At 43.2% G+C, this 12,637-nt stretch overlaps 1 protein-coding gene across 1 annotated transcript; it reads left to right on the top strand.

Moving 5' to 3' along the window:
- Positions 1-457: 457 nt before the first annotated feature.
- On the top strand, positions 458-10,068 carry LOC114316672 (uncharacterized). Its single transcript, XM_082908028.1, has 4 exons — positions 458-2,132; positions 9,259-9,378; positions 9,464-9,537; positions 9,952-10,068. The coding sequence occupies exons 1-4, from the start codon at positions 458-460 to the stop codon at positions 10,066-10,068; spliced, it is 1,986 nt and encodes a 661-aa protein (XP_082764154.1).
- The last annotated feature ends 2,569 nt before the right edge of the window (positions 10,069-12,637 follow it).

Genomic DNA, 12,637 nt, shown 5'->3' with positions numbered 1-12,637 from the left:
CAACGGTGGTTTGGGATAAGTGTTTAAGTTAAAATAATCATATAAGACAAAAATGTTATTTTAACCAAATAAAATAAAATATCACATTAAATTCATAATTATTTTATTTTTTATAAAAATAAAAATAAAAATAAAAAGACAAAAAATCTATCCCAAATAAAAAAAATTAACTGCAAACTAAAATAATCAAAAATTTTAATTCACATTCTAAACCAAGCCTTAAATTCGATTAGTAATTAATAAACAAGCAACTATCAATTTTTATATAAAACCAAACATAGCCCGAAAATTTCCTTATAAAGCAAGCAAAACCACACCCCCAAAAGCAAAAGCAAAAACATCCCAAAAAGAAAAGCAAAAGCAAACCAAACACGTCTCCATTGTCTGAAAAAAGCTCCTCTCTCTCTCTCTCTCTCTCTCTTCTCTCCCTCAAAAGCAGACCAAACTCTCTAAACTTATGGAAGAAGATGGAGAAGACTTGACGCCATTTTGGCTTCAAAGCTCCACCAATCGCCGCCGCCGCCGCTCTCCCTCCTCCTTCTTCCTCAGCTCCGGCGCCCTGATCTTCCTCTTATGCGTAACTGCATTTCTCTTCATGTTCTTCATCATTCCTTCGATTCTATCTTTCACTACTCAAATTTTCAGACCTAATTTGGTGAAGAAAAGCTGGGACTCGATCAATATAGTACTAGTTCTCTTTGCTCTGGTCTTCGGATTTCTCAGCCGAAACAAGAACTATGATGAAGATCATCATCAGGATCATCAGACTGTTTCTAGTAATGTCAGAAATGAGGTCCAGAAATCGGATTCGTCTACGGTTGATCGGTGGTATGAGTATTCGGATCATCGTACGGTGTATGATTCATCTGGTGTTGGTGGATTGAGGAGGACTAGTAGGGCCAGTAGCTCGTATCCAGATCTGCGTGAAGCGTCGCCTTGGGACGCTGCCGCTGATGATCGGTGGCGATTTTCCGATGATACTCAAGTGGATGCGTATCAGCATTCGGAGTCCGATCGGTTTCGCAGACGACGGAGTTGGAAACGGATCGAAGAAGAAGATGAAGGATCTGATCGTAGCAAGACTATTCATGTTGATACATTGGTGATTCGTGCTAAGGAAGAAGATTCATATACTCCACCACTTCGGACTTCTCCGCCGCCGCCGCCGCCGCCGCCGCCACTACCAGCTGTTCATCGGAAGCCAAAGCGAACCTATGAAAGTATCGCACATAAAGAAAAACGAAAACAGCAAGTGAAGAATGAATCAGAACCGACGACATCGGCGGCGCCACCTCCACCTCCACCTCCACCTCCACCTCCGCGGCCGCCGTCGCCGCCGTCGATGTCATCGGAGAAGAAGAGCAGCAAAAGTGATAGGAAAAGAAGCGGTGGAGCAAATGTAACTAAGGACTTCTTGACATCACTCTACCATCAGAGCAAGAAGAAGAAGAAGCAAAGGCAAAAAAGCGTCGATAATTTCGAATCTCTACTTCAAACTCAATCTCTGTTTCAATCTCCTCCTCTTACTTTACTACTACCACCATCGCCGCCTCCGCATCCTCCACCTCCGCCGCCACCGCCTTCCGTTTTTCAAAACATGTTCTCATCCAAAAAAGGCAAAAGCAAAAAAATCCTCACAATTCCACCACCGCCACCACCACCACCGCCACCATCAAAAACAACGATCCAAACGGCACCGATCGCTGCTCGCGAACCGCCTTTGCCGGTGAAGATAAGCAATTTCAACAATGTCGAAGAAAAATCCAACAGCGGAGGAGAATCGCCGTTGACTGGATCCGAGTCGCCGTTGATTCGAATTCCCCCACCGCCGCCGCCACCCCCACCGCCGTTCAAAATGCCGGCCTGGAGATTCGTGGTCCAAGGCGATTACGTTCGGATCGGAAGCATGAACAGCTCTCGTAGTGACTCATCGGATGTTGAAGACGGTGAATCGCCGAGAAGCGAAGTGTCGATTGAGTCTGGTAGCGCCACCACCGCCGTGGACGGCGGGGAAGCGGTGGCGCAGCCGCTGTTCTGTCCGAGTCCGGATGTGAATACGAAAGCCGATATGTTTATTGCGAAATTCAGGGCTGGGCTTAAGCTTCAGAAAATCAATTCGATAAAAAGGCTCGGTTTGTCCAATCTAGGCCCAGAAACAAGGCCCGAACCAGGCCCAAGTTAAATTTATTGTTAATTATAATTTCATTTTAGGTCTCAAATTTATTCTTTCTTTTTTTTTAAAAAAAAAAACAAGGTTTAGAGGTTTGTTGATTTGATTTTGTTTTTTTCTATTTTTTTTCCTGACATATATATATATATACATATACAGTACACATTGAGAGTTTTTGGTAAGGGTGCAATGCATAGAGGTTTTGTAAGGGTTTGAGGGCTGTAAATTGTATTTTTATTATGTTGTTTTTTTTTGGAGTCCACATAACTGTTGTATTTTTTGAAATTTTAGAAAGAGTGATATGGTTGTGATGTTTTGTTATATTTATAATGTTATCAAATTCTATAAGTTTTGTTTTATTTCACTTTTTTCTCAACTCAACTTTACAAAATGGCTTATTCATAAACTACATGTATCAATTAAGTTTGAGTATAACAACCGGGTGTCTGAATTTGAGGTTCATTTTAGCCTGCCCCCTCCTTTGGCCTAATGTGCAACAAGGTGGAAGAACTAGAAATTTTACGTAGAGGGCGAATTAAAAGTATCAAATAAATTTTTGAGAATCAAATTAACACAAATAAATTAACTTTTTATTGACTTTATGATGCCATTTGATAGTTCATCAAAACATTTAGTGATTTGTAAATTTTTTTATCTAAACAATTGTAAATATGAATAAAATCATCTGTATTATGATTTTGGAGTAACTAATTTATCATGATTTCAAATTGACATGGCCAAATAGTACAAGAAACGTTAAATCACCAATAACTTATCGGATAATACAAAGAGAGTTGAATATCACGTATTGATTTTAAAAATAAATATATGAATATTTATTTGGTGATAAATTGCGAGAGAGATGGAGTAAGAATCTTGTTATCAAAAATTGAATTTTGACTGTATTTCATTTAAAGTGAAAAATCTTGTATTAGGAGTGTACGGGGAGCAAATAGTCCGGCAAGCCCGTACTCCTTTCTTCCAAGCTCCGTTTCTGTCCGATCACCTGCGAGCACAATAGCGGTGAGCTACCCGGCGGTGTGTGGCCGGAAAATCCCTCCGACGATCAAGTTAGAACACACACAGGGGATAGATAGAGAGAAGGGAGAGTGTTTAGTGTTTAGTGTATGTCTCACCAAATGTTCATCTGTCCGCGTTTGGGGGGCGCAGACATGTTTATATACCCTCTGCGCCCCATATCCACTCCTAGTCATTTCCTGACACGTGGCTCCGCTATCCCATCTGTCAGCATAAACCTTGCTGAACACCACCTAACCCAACTGCCAGCCCACTCTACTGGGAGCTCGGCAGCCGGGCTGCAGCTTCTCGGCTGCCAACAGCCATACTCCACTTCAAGACCAAGTGCTTCCAATAACCGAGCTTCGTTTCAGCCGTGCTCGACCGCATTCCGGCGACGCCGAGCACGGGATTGGTCATTCCGGTCAACCAAAGGCCTTCCTGCTGAGCTTCAGGCACGAATCTTCACGCCGAGCTATGGGTGCGCGCCTTCCGACCGAGCAACGCACGAACCATGAAGCCCTTCTAGGCCGCGGACGTCTCAGCCGAGCTCTCACTTGACCGGCCTTCATACCAAAGAGCCCAAGTAGCTCGGCTCCGCAGGCCCTTTGCCATTACTGAGCAAAACCACGGCACAATCTTGAAGCCAAATACCTTGGCCCAATCTTGTTTGGCCGAAACTAGATCATAAATCTCCCTCTCAATTGCCCCTTAATTCCGTCCGCACTAGCGTGACTGGGATTACATTACAATGTCCGCTCGGCGACTTCCCTCTTGGCGAGCAAGATCAGCTTGGCCAAGAAACTCCAAAGAAGGCGAGCATGGTCTGCTCCGCCACTTCCTTCTTGGTGGACAAGATCAGCTCGGCCAAGGAACTCCAAAGAAGGCGAGCTAGGTCCGTTCCTCGACTTCCTTCTTGGCGGACAAGATCAGCCCGGCCAAGAAACTCCAAAGAAATGGAGTTAGGTTCGCTCCACGACTTCCTTCTTGGCGGACAAGATCAACTCAGCTAAGGAACTCCAAAGAAGGGGAGCAAGGTCCGCTCCGCGACTTCCTTCTTGGCGGACAAGATCAGCTCGACTGGACTCTCGGAGTTGAGCAAATCAACAACACGCTAGCTGGAGTAAAACATCTCGGCTGGAACCTCAGAGTTGAGCAAATCATCAACTCTTCAGCCGGAGTAAATCATCTCGGCTGGAATCTCGCAGTTGAGCAAATCATCAACTCTTCAGCCGGAGTAAATCATCTCGGCTGGAACCTCGCAGTTGAGCAAATCATCAACTCTTCAGCCGGAGTAAAACATCTCGGCTGGAACCTCAGAGTTGAGCAAATCATCAACTCTTCAGCCGGAGTAAATCATCTCGGCTGGAACCTCGCAGTTGAGCAAATCATCAACTCTTCAGCCGGAGTAAAACATCTCGGCTGGAACCTCGCAGTTGAACAAATCATCAACTCTTCAGCCGGAGTAGATCATCTCGGCTGGAACCTCGCAGTTGAGCAAATCATCAACTCTTCAGCCAGAGTAAAACATCTCGGCTGGAACCTCAGAGTTGAGCAAATCATCAACTCTTCAGCCGGAGTAAATCATCTCGGCTGGAACCTCGCAGTTGAGCAAATCATCAACTCTTCAGCCGGAGTAAAACATCTCGGCTGGAACCTCGCAGTTGAACAAATCATCAACTCTTCAGCCGGAGTAGATCATCTCGGCTGGAACCTCGCAGTTGAACAAGTCATCAACTCTTCAGCCGGAGTAGATCATCTCGGCTGGAACCTCGCAGTTGAGCAAATCATCAACTCTTCAGCCGGAGTAAATCATCTCGGCTGGAACCTCGCAGTTGAGCAAATCATCAACTCCTCAGCCGGAGTAGATCATCTCGGCTGGAACCTCGCAGTTGAGCAAATCATCAACTCTTCAGCCAGAGTAAAACATCTCGGCTGGAACCTCAGAGTTGAGCAAATCATCAACTCTTCAGCCGGAGTAAATCATCTCGGCTGGAATCTCGCAGTTGAGCAAATCATCAACTCTTCAGCCGGAGTAAATCATCTCGGTTGGAACCTCGCAGTTGAGCAAATCATCAACTCTTCAGCCGGAGTAAAACATCTCGGCTGGAACCTCAGAGTTGAGCAAATCATCAACTCTTCAGCCGGAGTAAATTATCTCGGCTGGAACCTCGCAATTGAGCAAATCATCAACTCTTCAGTCGGAGTAAAACATCTCGGCTGGAACCTCGCAGTTGAACAAATCATCAACTCTTCAGCCGGAGTAGATCATCTCGGCTGGAACCTCGCAGTTGAGCAAATCATCAACTCTTCAGCCAGAATAAACATCTCGGCTGGAACCTCAGAGTTGAGCAAATCATCAACTCTTCAGCCGGAGTAAATCATCTCGGCTGGAACCTCGCAGTTGAGCAAATCATCAACTCTTCAGCCGGAGTAGATCATCTCGGCTGGAACCTCGCAGTTGAGCAAATCATCAACTCTTCCAACCGGAGTAAATCATCTCGGTTGGGGATCCGAAGTTGGACAAAACATCAACTCTTCCAACCGGAGTAAATCATCTCGGTTGGGAATCCTAAGTTGGACAAAACGCCAACTCTTCCAACCGGAGTAAATCATCTCGGTTGGGAATCCGAAGTTGGACAAAACACCAACTCTTCCAACCGGAGTAAATCATCTCGGTTGGGGATCCGAAGTTGGACAAAACACCAACTCTTCCAACCGGAGTAAATCATCTCGGTTGGGAATCCGAAGTTGGACAAAACGCCAACTCTTCCAACCGGAGTAAATCATCTCGGTTGGGAATCCGAAGTTGGACAAAACGCCAACTCTTCCAACCGGAGTAAATCATCTAGGTTGGGAATCCGAAGTTGGACAAAACGCCAACTCTTCCAACCGGAGTAAATCATCTCGGTTGGGGATCCGAAGTTGGACAAAACACCAACTCTTCCAACCGGAGTAAATCATCTCGGTTGGGGATCCGAAGTTGGACAAAACACCAACTCTTCCAACCGGAGTAAATCATCTCGGTTGGAACAGAAGAGTAGGCCCCTCATCCACTATTATTTCGGACACAACAAAGCTCTTCAGCAAAAGTAATTCACTTCTATTACATTGACAAAAAGAGTATTTGCATTCAGAAGTGTAGGAGAAACAAGTCCCTCAAAAAATTACATAAGGCCGCATTCCATGGCCGGGGTAAACCTTTGCCATCCAAATCCTCTAAGTGGTATGCCCCCTTGCCCGGTTATCTTGTAAGGCTCTTCCTAGTTTGCCCCTAGCTTGCCTTCACCCGGCACTAGTGCGTTGCCCATAACCTTCCTTAAAACCCAGTCGCCCACTTGCCCGTTACCATCGAGGTTGTCTCCGCGGTGGACGTCGCTGCATCATCCTCTACTCGAATGTGCTCATTGATGCGTTGCATTAGGTGCCACATGGATGTCTGCTGGCTCATTGTAAGCGAATCCCTCAGCCTATGTCCGAGCCGGAGACCGCGCTTATATTGGGTGATTGCCAAGTTGACCGGGCAATCTAGGATCTCATTGTAGGTATCCCAGTACCTGGAGTTGTACGCCTTAAGAGTGTCGCTCGGTTCCATCCTGACACTGAGAAGGTGGTCAATTTCCTTTGGCGTTTTGGTGTTGGTTTTGAAACGCGTCACAAAGGCTTCGGCCAACTGATTCCACTGTTGTATACTCCCTTCTGGCAACCTCTCGAACCACTTCAAGCCCAGCTCGCCTAAACTCGACGGGAAGATCAGGCACATAAGAGCGTCATTTCGCCTACGTCCGGCCATGACCTGTCGGAAGTGGCTTACATGCATATACGGATTGGTTTTTCCATCATAAAGCGTGAACTTTGGCTGGTGGAAGCCCGCGAGAAGTGGTGTTGTTTCTATCTCCAGGGAGAAAGGGGTGGCGCTCAGCCTCGTCAAGTCTGTATCTACAAGGAGTGGCGCCGCTAGGCGGGGTGGGGGCATTCCGGCCTCCTCGCTGGCATGAACCCTGTAGGATAGCCGCTGGAACGCCGGCACCCTTTGAGCCTCCCGCCGGCGAGCCCGTTCCTTCAAGACTGCCCGCAAGTCCTCTGAACGAACGGAATAGGAATATCTCGACGTCGTCACCGGACGTGAGGGCTGGGAAGTGCTATCTTGCGCGCTGGACTTCTCTGAACGGCGGGATGGGGTGCACTCTCTGTGGTCTACCACTCCATCTACACCCTTCCCCTTGACATGCCGCTTCAACTCCTCCATCTCCGCCGCCATTCGCCGGATGACAACGTCTTGGTCCCTCAACTTGTGTTCCAGACGTCGGGCATGTGATTCTCTCCGCCGCCGATGACCGTCTGGACTTCGTGAATGACCATAACTTCTTCCGCGCTTATCCCGCGCGTCTCCTGACTGTCCTCCAGTGAACGTATCCAAGTTCGCCATTGGAAGGATGACAGGATGTCCTTCTCTCCGTCGGGTGAACTCCGGGGTAGCTCCATCGATGGCGAACAACGGAATCTCGTCGTTGTTCGCCATGGACGGCGATCAGATGAGCCTGGAAGACAAGGTTTTATCTGTCAAGCTTCCCACAGACGGCGCCAATTGTACGGGGAGCAAATAGTCCGGCAAGCCCGTACTCCTTTCTTCCAAGCTCCGTTTCTGTCCGATCACCTGCGAGCACAATAGCGGTGAGCTACCTGGCGGTGTGTGGCCGGAAAACCCCTCCGACGATCAAGTTAGAACACACACAGGGGATAGATAGAGAGAAGGGAGAGTGTTTAGTGTTTAGTGTATGTCTCACCAAATGTTCATCTGTCCGCGTATGGGGGGCGCAGGCATGTTTATATACCCTCTGCGCCCCATATCCACTCCCAGTCATTTCCTGACACGTGGCTCCGCTATCCCATCTGTCAGCATAAACCTTGCTGAACACCACCTAACCCAACTGCCAGCCCACTCTACTGGGAGCTCGGCAGCCGGGCTGCAGCTTCTCGGCTGCCAATAGCCATACTCCACTTCAAGACCAAGTGCTTTCAATAACCGAGCTTCGTTTCAGCCGTGCTCGACCGCATTCCGGCGACGCCGAGCACGGGATTGGTCATTCCGGTCAACCAAAGGCCTTCCTGCTGAGCTTCAGGCACGAATCTTCACGCCGAGCTATGGGTGCGCGCCTTCCGACCGAGCAACGCACGAACCATGAAGCCCTTCTAGGCCGCGGACGTCTCAGCCGAGCTCTCACTTGACCGGCCTTCATACCAAAGAGCCCAAGTAGCTCGGCTCCGCAGGCCCTTTGCCATTACTGAGCAAAACCACGGCACAATCTTGAAGCCAAATACCTCGGCCCAATCTTGTTTGGCCGAAACTAGATCATAAATCTCCCTCTCAAGGAGGTATTGATAATTTTTATTAAAATATAAAATTTATGCATTATTAAATAGGGGGATTTTTTTTAAGGTCCCTGATATTAAGAATTTATAGTATAAAGGACACTCAATATTTTCATAATGTCTAAGGTCCTTCAACATCAATCCAGAGAAAATTCGATCCAGAGAAAATTCGGTCCAGAGAAATTCTCTCCAGACATCTAGAGAAATTCTCTTTATCCAGAAAAAATTCAGATAGTCCAGAGAAAATTTAGACATCCAGAGAAAATTCACACAATCCAGGAAACTCTGCATCATCGTGCATTTTATATGTTCTCTTACAAATATCTTTTCATGAAGGGTTACTATCAAAATTCTGTTTGCTAATCCTAGTGCTCTTTGTAGATCAAGTTCAACAAGATGAGGTGGTTGACAGTAAGATTTTGCCATACCTTAGCATAGATAAGAAAGAGAGAATTTCTTTGGACTTTCCAATTTCTCTAACATTCCCTAGAATTCCCACTGTAAATTTCTCTGGCCTTCCATTCTCTCTAGAGAAATTTCCTTTCTCTCTAGAGAAATTGTAATGTGCTTCATCTTGTTTGAATATGCTATATTGTTGATATTGATTCAGAATTTCTACAATTTGTTTGGGAAATTCCTATCATTTTCTTTGAATGAATTCAATAAATTTTTGTTGTACTTATCTACAAAATTTTCAGGGTATATCTATCCTTACCTAATTCTAACGGAGAGTGGGAAATATACAGAAGGCCAGAGAAAAAAATTTCTCTGGAGAGAAGGGAAGACCAGAGAAATTTGCAATGGAAAGTCTAAGGAAGGTAAGTCCCTGCACCAATTTTCTCTGTGAAGTCGAATTTAGCAAAATCAATAATTATTACCAATTCTACAACTTGAATTCTGTAGAATCAAATATCAAATTTCACAGAGAATTCTCTGTGAACTTCACAGAGAATTCTGGTTCACAGAGAATTTCTCTGGTGACTTCACAAAGAAATTTCCAAATTTCTTTGACTAAATCATATACTCATCTCTGTGATTTTCTCTGGCTATCTAGAGAAAATTTCTCTGGCCTTCCCCTCTCTCCAGAGAAATTTCTCTTCTCCAAACCCAAAGAAATTCACTTAAACCAAATAAATTTCCCAAACCCAGAGAAATTCGCAAAGAGATGGAAAAGTCAGTGTATACGCAAAGTGCTTTCAATTTTCAGAGCTTTCAGGGTTTTTAAAGTAAGAACTCTTCAGATTCACACTCTCAATTTGTCCCTTTCTTGTTTATAGGAAATGAGTTTGCTAAAAATGAGGCCAAGGGTCTGAAATTGGCATGGGTTTGTATATAGAGACTCTGTCTTGTTCTCGGTTTGTCTCTAAAATGTTTTTCAATCTCGTTTATAGTGGTGGAGGAGTGAGAGATTCGTAGATTCGAAGAATGAGGTTCGGTGGATGATGGACTTATGGGACGCCATACTGGAGTTGGGCAGAGTCAATACATGTGGGGGAGAATATGTCTGATAACAATAGAAGATTTCTTCGATGATCTGATCCGAGAGGCTGCCAAGAAGACAGAAGGCTTCTCAGGTCGAGAGATAGCGAAACTAATGGCCAGTGTTCAAGCAATCGTGTATGGACGCCTGGCAGCGGCAGTAGGTTCATTGATGATACGCATCACATTGAGTCCAGCAATAACATCATCATCCTTTGTTGCCTGACGTTGAGAATCATTGAAGTAGGCAGCCTCCATGTCTGTTCAACAGCTCTGCAATGCAACTATAGCGCTCTCTCTCTCTAGATTCTCTCTCTAAAATGAGGTTCGGTGGATGATGGACTTCTGGGACGCCATACTGGAGTTGGGCAAAGTCAATACATGTGGGGGTGAATATGTTTGATAACAATCGAAGATTTCTTCGATAATCTGATCCGAGAGGCTGCCAAGAAGGAGCGGCAGTGGGTTCATTGATGATACGCATTACATTGAGTCCAGCAATTACACCATCATCGTTCGTTGCCTCACGTTGAGAATCATTGAAGTAGGCAGCCTCCATGTCTGTTCAACAGATCTGCAATGCAACTATGGCGCTCTCTCTCTCTAGATTCTCTCTCTAGAATGGAGAGACAAATTATCGAATTGGTTTATGGAGGTTTGAAGGGTGAGGGATATGAAATTTCTCTACAGGGACCTTAGACATCATAATATAATTTTGTGGACCTCTTCCATTACGAAAAGTGGGAGAGGGACCCTAGACCGATTTTCCCTATTAAATATATATGATCAAGAGACTTTTTATGTTATCAGAGCCATGCATTGTTCTAGACACATGTTTCATATTAAAAATTATATTTAGAGGTTATTTTAATGTATTTTAACATCTTGTACATTCAAAGAGTTATTTTATTTTTATTTTTTTTAGTGCAAATGAGAGGGCTTAGACCATCTCCAACGCTTCACCAAACCTGGCATTAAATTTAAAATTTGGTGAAAAAAGTACTTTTTTATGCTCCGACGGTTTCACCAAACTGGTATCAAATTGAGAATTCATCAAATAAATCATCAAAGTGAGGACAGAATACAGATTTCAACAAATCACTGTGTGTGACCGTTGGAGGGAGGAACTGGTCAACCAGTCGGTTGTCCAGCCGGTTGACTAACCGGTCGACCACTAAAAGGTTCATACAGTTCAAATTTGTAAGTTCAAACAATTCAAAAAAAAAAATTGCCTTACCGGTCAACCAGCCGGTCGACCACTAAAAGGTTCAAACAGTTCAAATTTATTGGTTCAAACAATTCAAAAAAAAAAATAAAAATTTCCTCTTACCGGTCGACCAGCCGGTCGACCAACCGGTTGTTCCGGAGCAGATTTGATGAAAATGAACCATTGGAGCAACTGATATCAAATTGAGAAAATAAATAATTTTTTACTCAAATTTAGTGAAAAAAAAAAATCACCATTGGAGATGCTCTTAGAGAACAAAAGTAACAAAACAACTAAAGAGAAAACTTCCATTTTTCCAATCAAAAAAAAAAGAAGCATTCTGATTTGCAAAACTACATAAATTTTTTTAAAAAAATTAAGGGGTCTTTTTTTTTTCTTCTCATTTTTAAGTAGGTCATGGCTACCAACCCTCTTCTTCTGCAAGTGCAACACCATCTTATATGATATTATTATAATTTGGTAATTAGTTAATAAAATATTGTAAATAAAATTTAAGAGACATTTTTTTTATATATCTTATTAATTTAATTATATAATTCCCACTATCACATTATAATTTTTTTTATTAATTTATAATATTGCCACACAAAATTATAATATTTATGGAACACTTGATAACATTTCCTTGTACATGAAATTATATTTTTGAAAATTTATCACACGACATTGTATTCAATGTTAATTCAATTCTGACAAGCTAGAAGGAACCCATTCTTAGCCATATCACTGAATTGTATGCATAGAAAATACAAATGATTTGATGTCTACTATGCAATTAAACTATTACAGACAAACATAACCATAGAATGGGTATAGTGTCGTCATGTGAGATTGTAGTAGTTGGTTTTAGTTTTGATTGTGGTGATACTTGCTTGAGATTTGGTCAAGTACTCAAAAATACTCTAATCTAATCTAATCTAATATATTATCTTATTTATTTGGCAGTGAAATTTGGAAAGTCCAACCCTGTGATGGATCACATCAAATCCCAAATTTTGTCATATTGGGTAATTTGTTAAAAAAAAATTAAAATTAAAAAAAGAGAAGATTTAAAAGCATAAAATGGAGAACTAGGTCAAATATGATAGCTGCAATCTATTTGGTGTAGTTTTTTTTTTACAAGTTACAACCTAATATTTAAATGCAAAATAAAAAAAAAAATAGTCGTTTCCAATTTATCAACAACAATCAATTTTTTTCAGTTCATTTAAATCATTTTTGCTCCATGTTTGTAAGCAAACACTATGCCTCTTAGTCAAAAAATAAAAATAAAGATAAAAATTGACCAAACAAACAAAACAAATCTCGGATATCTTAAACTCAATAGTGTGACACAATGAGTTTATTTTACCAAACTTAGGCCATTTTAA

The sequence above is a fragment of the Camellia sinensis genome, chromosome 15 (genome assembly GCF_055761805.1).
Source record: "Camellia sinensis isolate YWXY chromosome 15, ASM5576180v1, whole genome shotgun sequence".
Lineage (NCBI taxonomy): Eukaryota > Viridiplantae > Streptophyta > Magnoliopsida > Ericales > Theaceae > Camellia > Camellia sinensis.
This window is presented reverse-complemented; position numbering and strand designations above follow the sequence as displayed.